At 29.9% G+C, this 24,966-nt stretch overlaps 2 protein-coding genes across 3 annotated transcripts in view; one reads left to right on the plus strand and one right to left on the minus strand.

The window, feature by feature from the left end:
- LOC129987769 (fibroin heavy chain-like) overlaps positions 1–5,645 on the plus strand; it is a 74,030-nt gene extending 68,385 nt beyond the window's left edge. Inside the window, exons 81-86 of the mRNA XM_056095707.1 lie at positions 190–468; positions 1,230–1,499; positions 1,545–1,640; positions 2,409–2,649; positions 3,411–3,814; positions 5,293–5,645. Of these exons, the coding sequence (XP_055951682.1) occupies positions 190–468; positions 1,230–1,499; positions 1,545–1,640; positions 2,409–2,649; positions 3,411–3,814; positions 5,293–5,591 (1,589 nt within the window). The 3' untranslated portion in view covers positions 5,592–5,645. The remainder of the gene's footprint in view (positions 1–189; positions 469–1,229; positions 1,500–1,544; positions 1,641–2,408; positions 2,650–3,410; positions 3,815–5,292) is intronic.
- Positions 5,646–14,350: 8,705 nt separating this feature from the next.
- Positions 14,351–23,867, minus strand: LOC129988573 (gastrula zinc finger protein XlCGF8.2DB-like). Of its 2 annotated transcripts, none has more exons than XM_056096823.1 (2): positions 23,535–23,867; positions 14,351–16,454 (listed from the first exon to the last, which is right to left on the minus strand). In XM_056096823.1, exon 2 carries the CDS (start codon positions 16,286–16,288, stop codon positions 15,260–15,262), a length of 1,029 nt encoding a protein of 342 aa, XP_055952798.1. In that variant the 5' UTR covers positions 16,289–16,454; positions 23,535–23,867; the 3' UTR covers positions 14,351–15,259. The 2 variants fall into 2 exon arrangements, with proteins under 2 accessions (XP_055952798.1, XP_055952799.1); XM_056096824.1 differs by lacking the exon at positions 23,535–23,867 and adding an exon at positions 23,354–23,427.
- Between the last annotated feature and the right edge of the window lie 1,099 nt (positions 23,868–24,966).

The raw sequence follows: 24,966 nt of genomic DNA on the forward strand, positions 1-24,966 counted from the left end.
AATAAGAAAATCATTTGAAAAGTAAATTTTCCTTTACATCAGCTATGCAATTTGTATGACTGCAGGCATGATAAATGAAATTAATTGGGCTGAATTCATTACCTGAGATTCTGCGTCTCAAATTTAGTTAGAAATTCTCGTCACATCATTATTAGTAGTTATAGATTTTATCTTTGATATATAATCTAGGAGCAGGTGGAGCCGGACCTTATGGCCCAGGTGGATCAGGACCCGGTGGAGCCGGAGGTTACGGACCAGGAGGAGCCGGGCCTTATGGACCTGGAGGATCAGGACCAGGAGGAGCCGGGCCTTACGGACCTGGTGGATCTGGACCAGGAGGAGCCGGGCCTTATGGACCTGGTGGCTCGGGACCAGGAGGAGCCGGACCTTATGGACCAGGAGGAGCCGGTGGCCCAGGTGGATTCGGACCAGGAGCCGGAGGTGCTGGAGGACCTTACGGACCCGGAGGTAGATTTTATTTCATTTCTTTCTTCACACCGCTCAGTTCCTCAGATGATTTTTATCTCAGTAAGAATTCAAAAAAGTACTTCAAGCATTTTCTTACAATTTTATTAGCTTCTTTTTCGGAAAAAGAAGAAATGGCCTCATAAGAGTTTTTGATCATGCAAATTAGGTCGGTGAGACTTTCTCTTGTTGGAAAGATAGAGGCTTGATTAGCCAAACTAATTTTGTTTCCCTGGACATCTAATATGAGCCTTCATTAATGACTGAAAATCAACTGGTAGATTGTCCAGATGTGAAATTACAGATATGGAAAGACATTCATTGACTAAAGGGCCGAATCTTATCGATTTAGAATATAAAACATCTGAATAATTCTAAGTAGTGCAGTTTAAACGAAATATATAATTTCTAGGATGGGAAGCATTCTTGCTTCTGCTTAGATGAGAGTGTTCCATCTTGCTGAAATAGAATAATAATGTAATGTCGATCAGCATGATTAACACACCCAAACAAATGGGATTGCTAAAGCCTAGCTGAAATACTGAAAGGTTAGGAAGCAGTTAGTTTCATATATATCAAAGAATCGTTTTCCTCTTTTATCTACTTTGAGATTCAAGTGTTTACTGAGGCAAAAATTGATGCTAGTTTATTGGTTAGACTTGATTCGTGGCGAAACAAGTCTAATCAATTTTTTCTGAACAGTCGATACTTCTCTTTATATTTGTATTGTTTTTACAGCTATCATTGATATTTATATATTTCAGGAGCTGGAGGAGTAGGACCAGGTGGAGCTGGAGGGTATGGACCCGGTGGATCCGGACCTTATGGACCAGGAGGAGCTGGACCAGGTGGTGCTGGACCGGGTGGAGCCGGACCTTATGGACCAGGTGGAGCTGGACCGGGTGGAGCTGGACCGGGTGGAGCCGGACCTTATGGACCAGGTGGAGCTGGACCGGGTGGAGCTGGACCAGGTGGTGCTGGACCGGGAGGTGCTGGACCAGGAGGTGCTGGACCAGGAGGTGCTGGAGGAGAGGGTCCCATAACAGTGGATGTCGATGTAACTATTTACCCTGAAGGAGAAGGACCTGGAGGTTCTGGACCAGGTGGTGCTGGATTTGGACCTGGAGGAGCATCTGGTGGGCCAGGAGGTCCTGGAGGAGCGTATGGACCAGGAGGTAATGTGAAGACTTTTTCTTCGCTCTCCCATATATATAAATTATTTGTGCACCTGATGCATGAAAATCTACCGTATGAGAATTCTTACAATCGATTTCCCAATTCTTTCATTTGAAAATATCTTAATTTCTCTTTCATTAATAGTGCAATGTAACAACGGAGTTTCACTGACGTGCAAATTTTCGACACAGATCGTCATAGTTTTTTATTACGATTATTCTTCATAATGAATCTGCACTTAAAATGTTGAGAAGGATATCATATCAATAAAAAGTTTCATATGATGTTGATATATGAAAGGAGAAAGAGCTTCACTGACGAAAACAAAAATGAAAAAAAAGCAAACGTTTTCTTAGAGAGTATAATAACGTGAACTGGCTTAGGAGATGTGCTTTTGTGATATTCTTTGTACAGATGATTCATAACACACTTATCCCGGAAAATGTTATACGTGTTCATGCAGATTCATGAGATTCTGGGGAAGACAGAAAGAATATTTTTATATGGTTCGCATTCAACTGGTTTATCGAAATATATTAGAGAGGAATATGCGGCCGATATCTTCACAACCGAAACAGAATAAGAAAATCATTTGAAAAGTAAATTTTCCTTTACATCAGCTATGCAATTTGTATGACTGCAGGCATGATAAATGAAATTAATTGGGCTGAATTCATTACTTGAGATTCTGCGTCTCAAATTTAGTTAGAAATTCTCGTCATATCATTATTTGTAGTTATAGATTTTATCTTTGATATATAATCTAGGAGCAGGTGGAGCCGGACCTTATGGCCCAGGTGGATCAGGACCCGGTGGAGCCGGAGGTTACGGACCAGGAGGAGCCGGGCCTTATGGACCTGGTGGATCTGGACCAGGAGGAGCCGGGCCTTATGGACCTGGTGGCTCAGGACCAGGAGGAGCCGGGCCTTATGGACCAGGAGGAGCCGGTGGCCCAGGTGGATTCGGACCAGGAGCCGGAGGTGCTGGAGGACCTTACGGACCCGGAGGTAGATTTTATTTCATTTCTTTCTTCACACCGCTCAGTTCCTCAGATGATTTTTATCTCAGTAAGAATTCAAAAAAGTACTTCAAGCATTTTCTTACAATTTTATTGCTTCTTTTTCGGAAAAAGAAGAAATGGCCTCATAAGAGTTTTTGATCAAGTATCATGCAAATTAGGTCGGTGAGACTTTCTCTTGTTGGAAAGATAGAGGCTTGATTAGCCAAACTAATTTTGTTTCCCTGGACATCTAATATGAGCTTTCATTAATGGCTGAAAATCAACTGGTAGATTGTCCAGATGTGAAATTACAGATATGGAAAGACATTCATTGACTAAAGGGCCGAATCTTATCGATTTAGAATATAAAACATCTGAATAATTCTAAGTAGTGCAGTTTAAACGAAATATATAATTTCTAGGATGGGAAGCATTCTTGCTTCTGCTTAGATGAGAGTGTTCCATCTTGCTGAAATGGAATAATAATGTAATGTCGATCAGCATGATTAACACACCCAAACAAATGGGATTGCTAAAGCCTAGCAGAAATACTGAAAGGTTAGGAAGCAGTTAGTTTCATATATATCAAAGAATCGTTTTCCTCTTTTATCTACTTTGAGATTCAAGTGTTTACTGAGGCAAAAATTGATGCTAGTTTATTGGTTAGACTTGATTCGTGGCGAAACAAGTCTAATCAATTTTTTCTGAACAGTCGATACTTCTCTTTATATTTGTATTGTTTTTACAGCTATCATTGATATTTATATATTTCAGGAGCTGGAGGAGTAGGACCAGGTGGAGCTGGAGGAGTAGGACCAGGTGGAGCTGGAGGGTATGGACCCGGTGGATCCGGACCTTATGGACCAGGAGGAGCTGGACCAGGTGGTGCTGGACCGGGTGGAGCCGGACCTTATGGACCAGGAGGATCTGGACCAGGTGGAGCTGGACCAGGTGGAGCTGGACCGGGTGGAGCTGGACCAGGTGGTGCTGGACCAGGAGGTGCTGGACCAGGAGGTGCTGGAGGAGAGGGTCCCATAACAGTGGAGGTCGATGTGACTGTTTTCCCTGAAGGAACAGGAGCAGGTCCTGAAGGCAGCGGATCGGGTGGAGCTGGACCATTATTTACATCTGGTGCTAGTGGTCCTGGAGGAGCATACGGATCAGGAATTGGAGGTAAAACGTTGTCTTTTTCTGTGTTTAACTTTTTGATAAAATAGTTTAAAATTTAACACATGAGACATGTTTCCAGTCACCTCATTTCTCTTTCTTAAATATATATTAATTTCATTTCATTTGAACACGTTACTGAAAACAATTGATTTTGTCGTATATGAATATTAAACTTAAATAGTGTTTAATATGTTTAACTTTGTTCATGTTGATTGTACAATCAAAAGTTGCAAAAGTTACAACATCAGTGTAAAAACATCCATGAGGCTGTTATGTTAATAGATAAACAGCTTCAGTCAATAAAAGAACAATAAAGAAAGGAAATATTTCGATTAGAAAGCGTAATATCATTAAAAGTGTATAGAGAATTCTATCAGTGTTATTCTTTTTACAGAAAATTTATAACTGCTCTTTTTAGCAGATTGTCATACTTGTTAATATCCATATGTATATCTTCAGGCAGGAAAAAAATATTTGATATGAATTGGTTTGTCAATTTTAAATGCACGAAAATATAGTAATCAGCCAATGCATTCTCATTCGTAAAGATAATAAGATGTTCATTCATTAAAAAAATTCTTTAATATCAAATATTTCATTTACATCCAATATCAATTTATCTTTATATCAAAGACTTTTCGATTTGAAAGAATACAGATTACGATATTTTATGTATTAATGACTTGAAATAAAGCGATTTGGAAGAAACCTCTTCTTTACGTGAATTTTTAAAGCTGTTTCATTTTATATTTGATGCTCACTTTGGCTAGCTTATTTTCGAGTGCTTACTAAATGCAAAGCTAAATGCGAATTGCATTTAGTTTTCGCACGGAGAATGATAACAGGATGATATTTTAAAAAGAAGGGAAACGGCGAAGAAGCATTCTTAACAGACAACAAAAGAAACTTATACAATCGTATCACAACCACTATTTGAAAGATTTGAAATAGAGCAGACTGAAAAAGGACTCAGTAAAATGTGATTCAGTAATGTATGAATTTTCCAAAAACAACATGGATGTCCATTAATTACGATTAATACAGAGTGACACTAAAGTATTCATTTTTAAACTGAATTTTCATAAATGTATTCAAAAAGTAAAGTTCTTTTTTCAATTATTTTCAATTCTTAGCAATTATATTTCTTTGTTGCAAATGATACGGAATCTTGAAATGAACTTCATTTTGAATTCACTGCAAGAAGATGCCATTCGTATAAAAATGAATTAAATTGAACGTTTCACTGGTAATTGCTTTCTGAAAATATTATAATAAGGTATTTTATTATGAATGCATAACTATAAAATTTCATAGCAGCAACTTATCAGAAATGAATAAAAATAGATTTTAAAAATTCCATCTTTATAAAATAAAACAATTCCGGTTAATAAAATAACATACAAAGGTTTCAAACAAAATTCAATTAATAATGCAAAATAATGAATATAAGCGATTTCATTCTAAATGTTTTGGATTTCCAGGAGGTGCACCTGGCGGTCAAGCATATGGCGGACCATCTAGGATGTCATCGTTGGTGAACGGAGTGCTAAGCTCCATGCAGCCATCCGGATTCAACTATCAGAATTTCGGAAATCTTATGTCTCAGTACTCCACGGGTTCCGGAACCTGCAATAGCAATGACATGAATCTGATGATGGACGCACTCATGGCGGCCTTGCATAGCCTCTCTTATGGAGGATCCGGCTCAGTCCCCTCTACCCCGTCGTATTCGGCGATGTCTGCCTACAACCAATCTATCCGCAGAATGTTTGCATATTAAAATTCATCTGTAATTCCTTATTGTATAAAATTAGAAATAAAAGCAATAAAATGTGAAGCATATTTTGATTCGTTTGTTTGATTCTTTTTGTTCTTTCTTAAACTTTATTTTGATACAAAAGTTTCAAAGCTTTACATTTTTCAAGAAAAACAAATATTTTAAAAATATTTTTTCATTATTGTACAAAAAAGTTATTTTTTTTTTAATTACTTTCTACAATTTTGTTTTCAAGTAATAAATAGTTATTTTAACTACTTTTAAAATCAAATTTGCCTCTACATGTTGCCTCATATATTGAATCAAAAACTAATTAAATTAATCGGTTAGCTGACGATGAAGTTCTGAAAATATTAAAATATTTTCATTATTGTACTATTATCAAAAGCTCAAAGTTCAGAATTTGAAAGCACTAATAGAATATTACAAAAAGAATAAAAATAATTAAAAATTCCATTTCTACAAACACGAAATTTCTAAACATAAAACAAGATTAGCGGAACAAAAAAGTTTGGAAAATACATTTAATATCTAAAAATTTCAAGTGAATTGGGTAAAAAATCGACCGCTAAACTTCATTTTGATGAATATGAAATTCATCAAGTAAATAAAAACGAGAAAAAAGATGTTTCAGTTTCCTTTTGTTAAATTTATCATAAACATGTTATGAAAGAGCACACATATCTTGCAATTAAGGACAACTTTCACACTGTCAGTGGACTCTGCTTTATCAGGAAGCTAACCCTGAGAAGAAAAATAAAATTATATACAGATATTTTATTGATATGAGGGAATATTAAAGCTTGTTTCAAAAATAATGAGATAAACTTCGGAATTCAGGTTAATTCATTATTAATATGAGCTGACGTCATGCTATTCGAGAATCCAATCATTTAACTTTTGTTAATATTTGGACACTATAGAACCAAAATTTAGCAAATAAAAGAAGTATAGGGTGCCACACTTAAAGCGCAGGGTTTTAAAACTAACTTACAAAAAAAAAAAAAAAAAAAAAAAAAACAAGGACCAACGCAATATCATTTCATTCTAGTATTCCGATAACTGATTAAAAAGCAACGATAATTGTCTCCCCGAGACTTTCTCGGGGAGACAATTCTCCCGAGAAAGGAGAATTCAAGACACAAAAATATAAAAAAAATGAACAAGCAAATAAAAATAAAGTATCCGCGGACCGAAATCTAAAGTGAAAATAAAAAAATTCTCGGAAATCCTGAAATGTTTTTCCGTTGAACCGCTTCCATGCAAAATGCATATTAATAATATACGTAAGTAAGAAAATATGAGAAAAATAAGATTATGATAATACTGATAAAATAAGAAAAGCATTTGCTGCAATTATTAATATAATCATGCACCATTCTGTGACCCAACAATCAAAAGCGGATATTCGGCTTTAGGACTGGGCGCTGACCGAACTTCATTATCGCGATATATCATCCAAGACGTATTGATATTTTTTGATATATCGCGATATCATTATTTAGTTATAATTATTATAAATCATAAATAGCATCACTTAAAATACTTCAGAACGACTTCAAATAAAAGAAAGTTTCATTTTATGTAATAAAAATGCTCGTGCTCTTTTCAGTAAAAATAGTTAGAAAATAATTGTGCTAAAATCCCTTTAATAAAGTGTATCAATGCCAAAGCAATATCTGCATGTTATCATATTGCGTCTTTTAATTATACAAGGTCATCAAAATTAAAACACTCCTACTCTGAGCTACACAGCGAACTACTCAGTGTAAAGGCTCCAAAATGGGTAAGCATACTATTCAAGACAAAAAAAAAAAAAAAAAAAAAAAGTTCCAGAAACACCATACTAAAAAAAAAATAAAGTTCCAGAAACACCATACTAAAAAAAAAAAAAAAAGAAGAAGAAGAAGAAAAGAAACTGTTATTGTAACTGCAATTTCGCACTGTAAGCATAAATCCTTGGTTTGCTGCTAAAGTTCTAGGCATAAAAGGGATAAAGCTGCAAAATGTCATTCTTATCAGAGATGGCTTCACGCTTTGCTTCTTTGCTTATGAAGTTGTTTTTATGAAAACAAAGGAAATACTGCAGTTGCACTTCGAGAGTTCGTCGACTTGAGCATTTACGCAAAGGACCAGCAGTAACCAAAACATGCTCGAAAATTTTGATGTACACCAAATGCAACGGCGCCAATGTGTTGATTCAGTTACCTTTTTGCAAGATGAAGCGCCTCCACACATTGGAGTCTGTGTACAGAAATTTCTTCGGCACCATTTTACTAATGACAGAGTAATTAGTCATGCGTTGCCGGCAACCTAACCATTTCGTTCTACACATTTTAATCCCTGCGATTTTTGGCTTGGGAATATTAAAAATGCTTGTTTATCGAGGAATCCTGACAGATTTCAAAGATAATATCACTCTGCATGTGAGAAGCATCTCAATCGACCAATTAAAATCCGCAGCTAAACAAACTGGTGAGCATCGATAAGATCCTTGTGATTGAATGTTTGATACGTTCGAATAAAATGTGTTATAAATGGGTATTTTGAGCTTTTCAGAATATTTTTTGTTTACAGCGCCATCTATCGGTGTTTCTGGAACTAGTTTTTTTCACCTAATCTGTCTCCCAATGTCTTGAATAGTATGTTCACCAATTTTGGAGCCTTTACACTGAGTGGTTCGCTGTACAGCGAGCTCACAGTACGGGTGTTTTAATTTTGATCACTTTGTATAATGCAATTTTACCGTTTTTACAGCTGATTTTTTAAAAAATTATTTTCTTTCATTCTTTGTTTAAAAAAAAAAGAAAAAATAATGCCTTTAACAAGTAAACTTAAGTCCTTTTAATAAAAAACAAATTCAAAATCTGATGTCTTGAAAAAATAATTTAGTATATGAATTACATAAATGTTTATTGTTATTTTAATAGTAATATTGGTAGATTTAATTTAAATATGCACTAGAATTTTAACAATAGGTATTATAGATAATTAAAATTGATCATTCAATTTGCTATTTCAAAATTCAAAAAGAGATGAAAAATAATAATTTCGTAATGAGTAAAACATTAACAAATATTATGGAGTGTAAAATTATTTACTGACAAATGATATTATACGTTAAAAATTTCAGAAAAGGTGCACATCATGTTCAGATAAAAGAAAAAATTTACAATTATCTATCACTATTAATATAAACTCAATGAAAAAATTACCAACACTCAAGTATAACGCTATGTTTCTGAATATTAAAATTCCAGCTAATTATCTATTATTTCCAATTATTCTATCAACATTTTGGTGTATTATGAAATTCGAAATGAAATAAAAAAGAATAAGAAAATAAGAAAAATTAAAGTGAAGTGAATTAAAGTATATATATATATATATATATATATATATATATATATATATATATATATATATATATATATATATATATATAGTTAAAAGAATAAAAAATTACCACTAAAATATTTTTACATGAGAAATAGAGAAATAAAAATTTTACTAAAAATTCTAAAGTCAATTGAATGCTGAAATTTTTAAATCACATCAAAATAGTGTATATTTGAAAATAAACAAAAGGGCATGAATAAAAAAAAAAGGGAAAGAAAAAAATTCTTTTAAACTGCATGAAAATTTGAAAAAAGCGCAAATATAATCCAATTACATAAAGTAAAATACATCGGAGTAATAAAATGTATTCATTAAAAATAATCTTTATCTAAAATGAGAAAAATAAAATATTGTAAAAAATATATATATTATGAAACTTGAAAAGAGTATTTTTTAAAGATATAAAACAAGAAAAATTACACACTTTTAGAAACTTAAAAGCGCATACTACAGGAAAGCACACGGATTAAAAAGAAAAGGAAAGAAGTACAACACATACTTTCCACCGATATACAAAACAATACCTTGAAAAAAACTTTTGTTTAATTGGAATTTATAAAAAATTAAGTTTTTTACTTTACAATGTATAAACATAATTTGTATGTGTGTATACGTATTTTGTATAAATATAAATACAAAATATAAACGTATTTTGTATATGCATTACAAAATTTACATAAGATAAAGCTACTAAGCTTTCTATACAAAAGCTTGTATAGAAAGAATTAAACAAAAAAAAATTCTTAAAAAGTGATGGCAACGTTCGTATTAAACATATCTGAAATTTAAATTAATATATTTTTTAATGAAATAATAATTAATATCTTACTTAATATTTTAATTGGACGGTAATTTCTTAATTGGATAAAAACTACAAGTTTTTTAATTAAATAATTTTTAGCATCTGTTTCTGACCTGATACATTTTGAGTTAAGTTATTTGTATGATTTTTAAATTTAATTCATAAAAATATTAAAAATTATTACAGATTCTATTATTAAATTATTACTGCTTTACCATTATTTCTATAAGATATTTCGCATGTTTAGAATGAATAAAGCATAACTTTACCTGAATTGTAAATATGAATGAAAATAAAAGATATATCATTATTTTATTACACTGAAATATAAACTTGTTTAATGGTATCATTCAGTTAAGGAACAGAAAGCAGTTTATTCCAGAATGGCATGCTTAAAACAAATACTTTTATATATTAGAATAGGACAGTATTTATAGAAATATTAAGAATGAAGGTGAAAAACAATGAAGAGTAACAAAAATAAGTACGAATTGGAAATCAAAATGAAATGGAAAATGCAAATTGTGAATATCGATTTATTGTATCCCGATTCATCGCGAATCATGACACATGATAATGATACCGATGAACCCATATTTTTCAAAAACTGATACCAAAAAATCAATTTTACAAAAATATAAATATTTTTTCGATAAATCGAAAATTGTCACAGCCCAATTCGGCTTCCTAATTTACAAACGGTCGGGCAAAGCGAGTCCGGCAGATACAGCAAAAGCAGTTGTATTTGCCATATCTCATAATTTCAAACAGTTCCAAAAAATTTAAACCACAGTTTATATGTAATAAATGAGAATTCAGAAAATATGAAATCTGCTGTTATAACAGAATTATAAATTAAAAATAACAAGAAAGCTTAAAGGGTAAAAATGGGAATGATAAAGTAAAATGCAAAATAAGAAACATAAGGTACAAAATAATTATCATAATATAATGCAAAAAATAGAAAAATATAAACTATATCATATAATAAAAGAAAAGAATAATTAAAAATAATAATATTCATAATAAGAAGTAACGTATATTAATATGTGGCATATTTAGCAATGCACAACACAGCTCAAAATCTCAAAATATTGGTTATTATGCAAAAGAATTTCCAAAATGTTATTGAGCAATGTTCTTGATTATGCTTTTTCCAGTTTTATAATGTACTAATTATCAAAATTTCATTAGTTCAGGAACTATTTGGAAATAATTTTTTTTCATATTAATTAGTACGCCGGTCATTCAGAAATATAATATCCGGCACTTCCTCCATCAGTACTACAGTCGCAATCCGCCTATTTTCCAAAGAAACAACTTCGCTATACAAGGCAATAGCTATGAGTAGGTAGTTAGTGATTTGGATTGCATTCAGTAGTAATGCAATTAACTTTCAGATTCTTCAAAGTTCTCTAGATATTCTTTTCCACTCATTAATGAACAAAGAAATTGTTCATTGATGAGATCATCGTCTGATGTAATAATTTGTAAGACAATTTGAGGAGAAAAGTTGGTACAGGAGTGTCCTTTGGCTCAAATAAATCTTTGAGCTTTTGATCCTCGAGTTTCTTTGGAAAAAATAAGCTCCTTTCATTTTTCGCCCATTTTCAGGATATAATCCTCAAAAATAACAGTCCCGAGGTCTCCGATGGTGAAAATCCTGACCATTTTTGGTAGTTTGTTAATCCCAGTTCAGCAGATTTATCTCCTTACCTAACTATAGTTGAATTTCCAGATATATTCAGGGTGGGCATATATCTTCCGACATCGGAGGTAGGGCAGCGGAATTGAAATTTTTTACACTTGCGATCTTGAAAATAAGTCCTTCAATGCATAATTATCTTTACCTTCGTCTTTTACAATACTGCCACGAATTTCCCCCTTGCACTCACTGTAAATCTAGTTGAATGTGTTTATTCGTAAAAGTGTGAGTAATATGTGAAAGGATTTATTAAGTTAAACAGAGTTCGGGTGTAAAATATGGGCATCACTTTTGTTGAAAAAAGCCGGCAGAAACGTCTGGTGAATTTTTAATTTCAAGAAAATCTGGTTGTCGGTCGTGAATATAACGAAAAGATCTAGGCCTTACTTTCTCTTGTGAAGCAGTTTATCTCTTCTTCAGCAGTAGTTGCATTTGTGGCAATCAAGGGATTCATATCCTCCTTGGTCATGAAGCACTCATCTGCAAACTTAGCTCTCAGTATGATTACATGACTCTTTTTATTACAAAAGATTACTCTTGAGGCAAGTCACTGTCATCAGCACATTGAACAGAGCCACCGGTGGCTGAGATTCTCAAGTGTATTTAAGGTATTTGGTCTTTTTTACCGGGTGTGCATCAAAATCGACAAAACTGTCTGCTTGATTGTAATATATTTTTTTACATAAAAGCAGCGTCTTCGTCTAAAATTAATGAAAAAAAAAAAAAAATCCGCCGGAAGAGGAATTCACCATCAGTATTTTAGGGACTTTTGTCTTGCAATGGATTTTGCAGATATAATAATATTTTTGATAGAGTTTTGTACTTTTTTTCTCATGCTACATTCATTGAAGAGTGACAATGAATAAGTTGCTATTCCGTGCAAATTAATAATATAATTCAATTTTCATTTATTAAGAAAAGCGGTAAACTGCGTCCGACTGATAGACACATTTTTCCTTTCGATTTTCCACTTCGGATTTGAATCCTCGAACAGAGAATACTTGCTTACTTTTTAAAAATATTTCTTTTGCATGCACTCTAACATATTATTTTGTTCATTTTTAATATTTAATTATAATTTTTATTGAAGGCAGATATACATATGTGCAATATTTTATTTCCCCCCATTTTTTCGATAATAAAGCTGAAAGAGCAGAACCGAATTTTTTAAAAATTTTAATATTAGTTTAGTATAGTTAAGTTAATATCTCGTTTAGAGGCTACGTGGAAGACATAACAGAAAAGGTATAATGAGTGTATAGAAAGAATTTCAGTAATATTTATAACGAGTAACTGCGTTGTTTTACACAAAAACGCATGATCGAAATACAAAAGTAAAACACAGCCGAAGCAAACACAAAGGCAGTTCTTTATTAATCAACAACGCACGTACAAACAGCAAAACAATAATGAAATAACAGCACAGCACCATCAGATTGCATCATCATACCAGAATCCACCCACAGTGCCCGTCCACCGAGCCAGCGGCCTTTCTAGTGGAATAGGTGAGAGGGAAAAGGCAGGAAAACGTCAGGAACTGACTGCAGCAGAAGACTTAGGACTTATCGATGTTGAGGTTTAAATTAAATTCATTTTAAGATTATTACTTAGTATGATGAAGGGGAATGTAATCTAAGAATATTACGTAATATGATGAGGGGGGGGATCTAATCTAAGAATATTATTTGATAAGATGATAGAAAAGCTAAGAATATTTACTTAATATGATTAAATGAAAGTTAGAATAAAAAGAGATAATATGAAATTAATAATAAACAGTAAACCGAAGACCAGTTTTTTTTATTTGAAATGAAAAGCTGAAGCAGCTGAAGGCTTAGGGCGACGAGATGCCAATTTATTAACAAGTGAAGGTTATTTGAATTTTTATTAAATGAACTAAAAAAAATTTAAACACTGAAATAAGTTTGAAATTATTTTATGCTTCAGAAGAACGAATTCAATAAAGAAAACAAGTAGATTCAACAACTCTTTTGCTGTATTTGCAAAATCCACTTAGCATTTCTTGTTCAGTGAAGAAATCTAGAATACTCTCTTTAGATTCAAAAACCGAAATTATTACGTTATTTGGAAAGATACTGTCTAGAATATTTCTTAATTCTTATGTGGAAACCGATTCTGATGAAGAGCAAATCGAAGAAACTACTCATCAGAGTTAATGCAATTTTTTAAAAGAAGCCATATAAAAATCAATTCATAAGTTTCTTGAAAACCCTGACGAAAAACTTACAAATTCAAAGACATTGAAATCTGAACTTTTATTATTTGAGGCAACTAATAAAAGAACAAAAAACTTGGATTTGTTTTTTGATGTCATGAAAACTATAAAACCAAGGTCAGTAGCTATTGAACGAGTATTTTCAATTTCAGACAATATTGAGCCCAAAATAAGAACAAGACTTAGCCACCGTTCAGTGGATATTTTGTGATTTTTAAAATCCTATTTTTTTTAGCAGAAATTAAAATTAGTGAAAATAATAAAAATATTATTTGAAATTTTTATTTGAGTTTTCATTATTTTGTCTAAGTAATATGTATATGTAATCCTTATATATATATATATATATATATATATATATATTTATATTTTGATACTAATTTCTTTTTTTGTTATTTTATATAAATTAAATAAAATATTTTACCCTATTCTTTTTGGGGGGGAGGGGATTCGAAAACCGGCTTTTTGGAAATATTGAATTTGAAAACCTGTTTTTCAAAAAGTTGGATTTTGCATAACACCTTTTTGTTTAATTTGCACATAATTATTTAAAATTTCCTATTCGGTGGGTTTTCAATAAGTATAAGTATTTTTAAAAAAATCAATGATGATTTCTGTGAGAAAATAAATATAAAAACAGCTCTTTACGCAAATGTAATTTGCACATATTTAGAAAGGATTTAATGAAATATTTTTACTTCATTTTCACATTAATAAATTACAAATGTGTTAAGATACTTTTTTAACGAACTATACATATCAAGGCTCATATTTAAAAGACAAATTTTTCATCAGTAAAATTCCTGGAATATTATTCTTCAAAAGTAGATAGTTGTTTAGTCAAATCACTTTGAAATGAAACACAGCTGCAGTATCTCACGGTTTCACGGAAAGAAAAGTTACGTCGCCTTTTCTTGATTCATTCTGATCAATGAACAGAAAAGAAAGACAACCTGCAACCGCGAAGAAGATATTTATCGAAAATGAAGAAATGGCCAATTCTTAAATCCAAGACAATTAAAACAGCCGTTTGACATATTGCGTCATTTGTCGGAAACAAAAATATTTTCAGAGATTTCGTCGGTAACATTCAATCTAGAATCACCACACACCCGAATAATGCAAATTTTATTTTAATGAAAATTTTTATAAAAGCTCATAACTAAAACTCAGTGCATATCCAGGACTTCCTCCATATAATATTCATTTAAATATTCAGCGTGGCAAAATTCTTAAATATTAATAGCAACCGGAAAAAATGTTTTTCAACTTGTATGAACACGCTAATAATCATTTAAGATCTTTTTTTTTTTTTTTTTTTTTAGAAAATGTTTGACAATGAACAAAAAAAATTTTCTTTCACAAGAATTATTCGCAAGATGTGTTGATTAAAATTATTTTAATGAGAAAATTCTTTTCAGCATAGATGGCAACAATAAAACTTGCATTGGTGTGAATTCGATAACATTCATCTAAAATAGTTTTTCAGAAATTTTTATTGCATAGATTAGCTTGATCATCATACATTTTTATTTTGAATGAGTAAGCAGATGTTGATTAAAATAAGCTTTCCGAGAAAAACCTTTGCTGCATACATCACAATAATAAGGTTTTTCTTTAGTATGCGTACGCAAATGTTGACTTAAATGATTTTTCCGAGAAAATCCTTTACTACATACATCACAAGAATAAGGTTTATCATTCGTATGAGTACGAAGGTGTTGATTTAAATTATTTTTTTGAGAAAATTCTTTATTGCATACACTACAAGAATAAGGCTTTTCATTTGTATGAGTAAGCAAGTGCTGATTTAAATTTTTTTTTCGTGAAAACACATTATTACACACATCACAAGAATATGGTTTTTCATTTGTATGAGTAAGCAAGTGTTGATTTAAATGATTTTTCTGAGCAAATCCTTTATTGCACACATCACATGAATAAGGTTTTTCATTTGTATGAGTAAGCAAGTGTAAATTTAAATGAGCTTTCCGATAAAATCCTTTATTGCACACATCACAAGAGTAAGCTTTTTCATTTGTGTGAGTAAGTATGTGCTGATTTAAATGAGCTTTCTGAGAAAATCTTTTACAGCATTCATCACAAGAATAAGCCTTTTCATTTGCATGAATACGTAAATGTTGATTTAAATACTTTTTCTGAGAAAATCCTTTACTGCACACATCACAACAGTATAATTTTTCATTTGTATGAGAAAATAAATGCTGGTTTAAATGAAATTTCCGAAGGAATTTTTTACTGCATGCATCACAAGAATAAACTTTTTCATTTGTATGAATTCGAGCGTGTTGTTTTAAATAATTTATCCGAGAAAATCCTTTACCGCATGCATCACAAGAATAAAGTTTTTCATTCATAGGAGTACAAACATGGTCATTTAAGTCACTTTTCTGGGGAAATGCTTTATTACAACAATCGCAAGCGAAACGGGTCTCATTTATGAAATCTTGAGTTCGTACCGCTGTATCGTCACCAAACGATTTAACACAATGATCATCAAATAAATGTGTTTCATTCTCCTTGATTGAGACTTCCATCCTCAGAATTTATTCCCCACCCCCCTCAAAAATGAGATGGAATTGTAGCACTGATCATTTAACTCTGGGGAATGCCTTTTATCTGTACATAAACATTGGAATTTTTTTATTCGTTTCGAAATAAACTTTGCGTCTTCATCACACTCAAGCCACCTTCAGAAGCCATCTGAAAAAGAAAAAAAAAAAAAAAAAAAAAAAAAAGCTCCTTTTAGAACACATTTCCATAAAATTTATCATTATTTCAGTGACTCTTCGAACTAAGATAGCTAATAGAGCAAGAAGTTTTCTGTTTATCTTTGAAATAAACTAAACTTTCAAAGCAACTGAATAGACATAGAAACTTATTAAAACAGCTATAGAAAGAATTTTATACTTGGATGATCATCAATTCACAAATTATGGATTGTTCGCTCTTGGACTCTAATATAATAATTCTCCTTAATTCTCCTTAATGTTTAAGCAAAAAAATGTACATCATTTTTTTTTTTTTTTTGCAATCAATTATTCTCAATATTAATATTTTGGTATTAATAATAATTCATTTAAATAATAAAAATTACATTTTTTCCATTGACAGTTTTGTTATTGTTATTTCCTAGTTGAGCAATTCAATAGAATTTCAGTCTTTAAATTTAGAATATATATCAGAAGAAAAAAAAAAAAAAAAGAATTTACACCACCATCCAATTAAAAATAAATAAATATCAATCGAATGTTGCTAGTTTCACGACCGAGTCACCTTTTTTACTGTCAAAATGTTTCAAAATTTTGAATTGAAGTCATAATAACTTACATGCATATAAATGTATTTCATAGTTTCACTGACAGCATTAAAAGAATATTTTCAACTTAAAGTCTATTATATGATTCTACACGCTCAATAACTCTATAACAATATTTAAATAAATGTTTTAAACAAAAAATAATACAGGGATCTTAATCTTTGAGCAGTACAGTCGCAGTTGCAATTTCGACAGATGAAATTATTTGTATGTGAGCAACAGGAAAGCACGAAAGCTACATTAAACGATAGATATATATATATAAAAAAAAAAAAGTTGATTTATTTTACTACTTAGCACCAAATCATGCTGAAAAAAAGATTTAAATACAAGAAAATGACGTTATTAATTCAGGACTAATGCAAATAGGATTTTTATGAATGAAATAGTTTAACAAGTTTTACGATAATAAAATAACAACAAAAACGAAAAAATCATCGATCCACATTTAGACTATTGCAAAAAACATGATTACAATGATTTATTCTCAACAAATTACAATTACTCAGAAGAAAAAAAAAAAATATTTTTTTTAATCACAACATATTTTGGGAAACCATTTTGTAAGCAACAAATTTTCATTTTTACAATACAATTTAGAGTGCCAGATACAGTTCCAAATATTTGAAAGAAATTAATGTCGAACTAGGGTTGTAACATTCATTTTCCATTAGATGAATATTAAAACACACACGCAAAGAAGAAAAAAAACTTGTGGATGATAATGATGTACGAACATAACCACATTTTTTACAAAGTAACAGAATGGTAATCCAGCCAATTCACATGATAATTGCAAGATATATCAAAAATCCAAATGCATCCAATCCTACAATAAACTTCAAACTTCTATGCATTTTTTTTTTTTTTTTTTTTGTCATTATAAGGCAAAGATGTAGCGAGGTGTTCCAAGGCATTATAATTTTTTCAACCCCCAATCATTATCGAACGAACGTTTGCGAAATATAGATGGCACCCAGGCAGGTCAATATTTTTCACTCCTTCATATTTCATTTAAAAATGATATAAATGCACTTATGTTTTGTTCTAATGGCACTCATGGCATCTGTACTCTACCCGGTCTTGATGCTACTGTTAGTAGGAGCATAATTTATTTCACAACATAGTACAAGCATTATATGAATCTACTCAGCAATATTAGTAAACTTTACAATTTCAAGGAGTGATTATCTGTTTTTAAACAAGGCAAATAAAAGCAATCATTTGAAGTGATTAATAACTGTAATACGCTCTGTTTCCCCAAATGCTAATTTCACTATTAACATTCTGAAAATATTTTTTACCAATAACCAATTATTTAGTTTATCTTTATGAATGAAAATACAGTGAATTTTACATCTTACAACTTCGAATAGTTTTCTTTCAATTAAAAACAAATAAGCAAAACCGATAGTTTAGATATTATTTCAGGATAATACATTCGAAAGCAAAAATTTTAGCTGAACACTAGATAATAATAATAAAATCTTAAGTGTGAGATCCATACTTCCAATTTTAATATGATTATACATTACATGTTATTTTTATAATTTAAAATTTTGCTATTCCCACATATTAATCTTGTTTTATTTATTAAAATTTTTTAAACAAATTATATTTTCTTAAAAACTGCAACAATTTCTACGAGGGTCCCACATTTAGAACAATAATTCTGTAAAATCAAGACACAATGAATGAAGAATGAACATTATTTTTTCCTAAGGGAATAACTGAGTAATTTTTATGGTCTTCGACAACGGTCTGTAGCAAAAATTGTTTCGCGTGTTCATCTTTTGAAAGAATGTCATTGTATTCCTGAATTCGTTTGATCTCTCTCTCTCTCTCTCTCTCTCAGAGGCATCATTCAAAACAACTGTGAATCTATTTCGGACTGGTGGTTGGTTTTCTGGTGGGTTACAAAAATGGTGTGGTGCAGACTACATCTATCTTATACCGTTGTATCCTTCCAGTATGGGTAAGGTTATGCCGTGGCTAGTAATGCGTCTTGAGATTCAACTATAGTTTCCGCTTATACTGCCGAAGGTGTTCCGATCATTCAGATTTTTCCTTTCCCTCAGGGCGGGTCAGAATAGTCGTTTGCGATATATTTTTACAAAGAATTTTAAGAAGAAATAGGAATAGAAAGCATATATATATATATTAGCAAACTTTTAGATATAATTATGTTATTTTTTTATAAACTACATTTAGATGTATTATTACGATTTTTAACTCCTTTTATTTATTGATTCCACACCTCCATATTACATTTAATATATCCGATTTATAAATTTTGCAACTTTTCTAATTTAATTGAATTCATTGTCTTATAATTAATGACAAAGTCTCTCATTTAAATATTCAGTTCTTACTCCAGTTACTTCTTAAAGACATCTTATGGAATAATAATCATTCTCATAATTTTATATATATTAATTTTTTCTTTAATTAGGTGTTATAATTATTCCAATAATTATACCTGGTTTAAAATTTCCATTCTTATCAAAAGCAGCAAATTGTCTGATGAATAACTTAAAAAATACTACAATAAAAGAAATAAAAGATTTGTAAAATAAATGAATGAGCATTTAGAGTGGTGTTCTGCGATTTGCGGTCAACGTTTCTATAACATAAATATTATGTATATGTTTCTTCATATAATGAAATTTTTCGCAATCAAATGCATTCACTTAGAACATTACATTGGCAATAAAGCATGAAAAAAAAAATGTGTATTTATCGGTACATAAACTACTTTTTTTTTTTAATAAATGTGTAAAATAAAGTGCTGTATCATTTCATACTGAATTACGAATCGTAAGCAATGCTAATATGAATGTTATATATTGATAAAGGAATGTGGGAATAAAACGCAAAAAGAAATAAAAATCAGCTAATTTCTTTTCTCTGCCTGTACTGGTGAGATATTAATTAATATTTCTTTCAAAAAATAAAAGATACATTTAATTTTATTTATTTCTTTCATGCAACAAAACTTATTATTTTCATATTTTGAACGTAAACTATTTTTTTGGGGGGGGGGCGCAGGGGGAAAGAATCAAACGTATGCTAGAATTTTTCACTGTAAATATTTTTGTCAGCATCACACAACAATAAATTGTAACATGTAGATAGAAAGCTGAAAGACGATTTTAAAATATTATAAGGGAAAAAAATTCTTTTGGCAATACTTAATAAATTTTCCAGAGAATACTTAAAACTTAACTTCTAAATATGGAAACGGTCCCTTAACATAAAATGGCAAATATTTTCTGCTGTAATCATTGTATTAAACAAAATTTTAATTCTATTTAATTTTTCATGAGGAATCTATTTGTGACATCAAAAAATGCTGTTGTCGTAAGAAATTTCAAAGTCTGTACAATTCTAAATAAGTTGTCAGTTCTTTATGAACATTTCAGATGCGAGGGTTTTTTTGGGGAATACATTACCACTTTTAAATATTTACATTTTCTTATCATGTCAAAACAACAAAACATCAATTATAAAATAGCAATTATATTTAGCTTTAGAACATGAATGAGAACTACTAAAAAACAATTCAAATAATATCAAAAGAAATTAATATTCTCACAAATATAAATACGTGGATATAGCATTAGAAAACGCTTAGCTTGAATATGTAATCTAAAACAGATTCTAAATGATTAAAAAGAATTATAAAGTAAAATAGCAATTTCCCCATTTAATCTACCATCACAGAATTCATTTCTCTTAAATTTTCCAATATATAACAAAACTTCAAATTTCTTATAATAGTAAGTGATAAAATAGCTACATAATAGCAGTAAAGCATGCATAATTTCCATTCCATATCAGTACAGCAAGCAATTAACATCAATGTTGGGTGTAAATCCATTTTAGTAAAGCACATTTCCACCTTAATTATTATCATTATTTTATTCTTAATAAAGCATATAATATACAAATAGGACATACAAACTATTTTTATATTAAAACTTTTGAATATGAAAATAAATTTATTGGATGTACCGTGAAAATACATTTTAAACCCACAAAGAAATTCGAGTTTTTGGAATTTTTCATATAATAATTCAACAGCATTTCAGTTTAATATTTGGCAAATAGTATCTAAAATGTCATCTCAATGCCTGTCAATTTTTTGCAAATGAACATGCAAACATGAACATTTCATTAATTTAATCGTTGACTCCATATAATAATACATTTGAGTGAGAAAAAAAAAACATACACATACATTTTATTTTGCCTAAATGAGTATTGGAAGGAATTGTGATGAAATTTCTAATTATTTTTTACTACACACAAAAAAATAATTACAATAGTCATTCTTTTTTTAAAATAAATAAATAATGAAAATACTTTTTTTTTCCCCTTCATATCAAAAAAGTATTTACATGCAGCATTTACAGCCCTGAAAATTTTTAGATGCAATCAAAAGATATATCTTGCATGATGTAGGGAGATATAATAATATTCTTATGAAATAGGAAGCTCATATTTTAATCAAAAGCCTAACTTGATCATTAAGTGATGGTTCTGAAGAATTATAATTACTTAAGTCTCATAAATTCATGAGCTGTGAGAAGGCTGTAACTTTTCATGTTTGTGGAATAAATTATGACGAAATAGAGGCAAAATTAAATTTAAACTTTCCTAATATTCCTTATATGATAAACATAGAAGGGGAAGAAAAAAGAAAGGATAATAATGAATAAATTTTGTATAATAATGAATAAAGTTTGCGGTAAATTTTGCAAAAAAGCTAAATGGTAAAATGTAACAACAACAAAAATTAATCCTTTCTTAAGCACTTAAAAACAATGTCACTTCAAACACCAGAAATAGCAGTTTATAAGAAATGATTCAAAATAAAAATATTTCTCAAGGTACAAATATCTTAGGAAGATCCTCTCTAAAAAACATTTATTAGTGAGACTAACAGAAAGAAAAGATTTTAGTTAATGTTAGCAGTGAACAATTTGGGGAGGAGGAATACAATTTTTAATAAAAGATTTAATATTTTTAGTTTAGATGGGGGAGGGACCAAGAGAGATTTCTTGACAAAAATTGAAAACTTCCCAAGAAATAAAAAAATTAAGATCAATCATGATATATCATTTAATAATTCCAGAAAGTAAATCTTAAAATGAAACAATGGACATTTATTTAACTAATAATTTAATTAATTTTTACATTGTCTTTAATTTTCATTTAACCTCTAAAATAACTCTAATTTAACCTCGTGCTGTAAAATGACAAGTCAAACTTATCATTTATTTTTCATGCCATACTTTACAATTACACTATTCAATGTAAATGAATTACTAATGTAATAGTAATGAATTTAGCACATTAGTTTCTAGCATATTAAATTTGGCAACATTATATCATTTTTTATTATTTGTAAAAATGTCATATTATTAGCACATGTTATTTAACATTAGAACTACCAGGTAAAAATCACAGCCAAATTCTGTTGCCTGCATTTCACTCTCGTAAATATTAAGTGTGAATGTCAATTAATATATATTTTAATGAAGGAAAAGTTGTGAAATAAACACTTTAAAGCATAAGAGAGGTACAAATTTTGAAGATGATTGGGGTGATTATGAAGAAACTGAATTCAATAATTTGAAGGAAAGGAAATCTATTAAAAGGTATCATATGTGCTACAAGAATAAAATTAGAACCAAAATTGATTAGCAGTGTAAACAATGCAGTACCACTTTGCAACTACCAAAATGTTTTTAAATGTATCATACATTTCCAAACTATTAAATATATCTTGCTTAAATTTTACTTCAAATTCTATAAATTTCTGCTGTTTAAGATATTTTGCAAAGAATTGTAATTCTATCTAAATCAATAATATAATTTTTATTAGTAATGTGAATGAATAATAAAATAAAACATGCTTTTAAATAAAAATTAAATAGTTATTTCATGAATAATTTTTTGATTGAATTGTATCAGAAAGGTTAAAGACAATATAAATTCTATATAATTTATTATGATTATGTCAGATAATTAATTTTAAAACTCAATGAATTTGAAAAATGTTTAAAATTATTTTTAAGAAGACATTCATTAAAAAAATGGATAACATTACAAAACTATGATTGCTTTATTACATTAAAAATTTATTGAAAAACTCTCCTTGAAACACTGATTTCAAGCCTATTCAGAATAAATGTCAACTGACAGTTATTCTGAATATGCAGCTTGAATATCTTGATTAAGATATGCAAGCAAATAATAAATTTCAAACACAACTGACCTTTCCAAGCCCTTAGGAGGATCTAAAAGTCAGCACAGAAACAGAATCTGATGAATGTATGACATACCTATATATATATATATATATATATATATATATATATATATATATATATATATATATATATATATATATATATATATATATATATATATATATATATATATAAGAATATGCTTACCAAATATAAGTAGTATTTTGTACTGTTGATTAATTTCTTATTTTTATTATAACTTTTGGCGAGTGTTATGTAAAGATTCTTAGTAGCTACCAGCTGCTCCAGCGCTTTTAATCAGTTCCAGCAGACACAACATTTAAAATACTTGCTTTCTTTGACACAAGCACAAAACATGAACACAAAAGACACCAACCACAACACAGCAAACGTTACAGTTATTTACAAGCCATCACGATACACCCACGCTGTACTACATACATCATTCGAGATTCGTTAACCGGAGGACGCTTGAACCCCCCACTAGAAGTTCATAAGGGGGAAACATTAGGAACGATTGGGAGGAAGTAGCACTGGAGGATGGGTTTCATTCCGGTAGTGATGGAAATGGGAGAATAGATGTATGGTTGCTTACGGAAAAGCTTTTTTCGCCAAAAGGTGAAAATTTATTTACACGCCAAGAATGAAGCGCATTTTTGGAATGTATAGGGTGGAGGGTGTACGACGGTCGATCTGATCTATGAAGAAGGCAGACCTTATTTATGCACGATTTTTATTAATAAAAGGATAATACCGTGATATAATTTATTTATTTATTTTTGCTCATTAAATTCTATCTTCTATTGGTTTGTTAAATGAAATTTAAAGTTTTCACAAAGTAATGAAAATGAACTTACAAGTTTCATTTAAATTCTTAATGGAAGCGAAAAATGATGCTTTATTCGGAATACAAATTCGATGTTGTTTTAATTTTATTTCTTGCAATTTGGCTGTATTCATTGGAAAGTATTTTAATGTTTTATGCTCATATTTTGTTTAATGTACAAAGCTAAATGTTTTTTTTTTAAATATTAACTAAATTTTTTTTTAAGTGATGCTTTTTAAAAATTATATTACTTAATTTAATAATAAATTAATGTTATAGAACATTTAAAACATTTTTTATAACTGCAGGCATGCTTTGATTTTGTTATTTGGTAGTATTTGTATTAGCAATAAAGCATTTATATTTTGTGGTCTAAAAATTGCAATAATAAAAATCTGTAATCTCTTTCTTGCAGTTTTGTCCATTTTTTTTTTTTAAATGTTGATATTGTGCATGATAAACTCTTTAAAATTTGTTTTAAAATTGAATAATTTATACTTGTAAAAAATATGCACTGTTAAGATTATATATATATATGAATTCTTTTCACTATATATATAATTTTAGCTACATTTTTGATAAAATATGGCTTATTCTCTGTTAAGAAAGTATGATAACCAAAAATCTTCAAAGGAATCATCAAAATATTCAATATTTTCTATTTAATAAAAACTATTTTTTGTTTGGTTAAAATAAGATTTATATTGAATTAAAAATTATATGCATAATATTACATGATTTTAAAAAGTACTTTTTCAATACATATATTTCTTATTCTATTTTTTTTTTTTT

Source organism: Argiope bruennichi, chromosome 10 (assembly GCF_947563725.1).
Source record: "Argiope bruennichi chromosome 10, qqArgBrue1.1, whole genome shotgun sequence".
Lineage (NCBI taxonomy): Eukaryota > Metazoa > Arthropoda > Arachnida > Araneae > Araneidae > Argiope > Argiope bruennichi.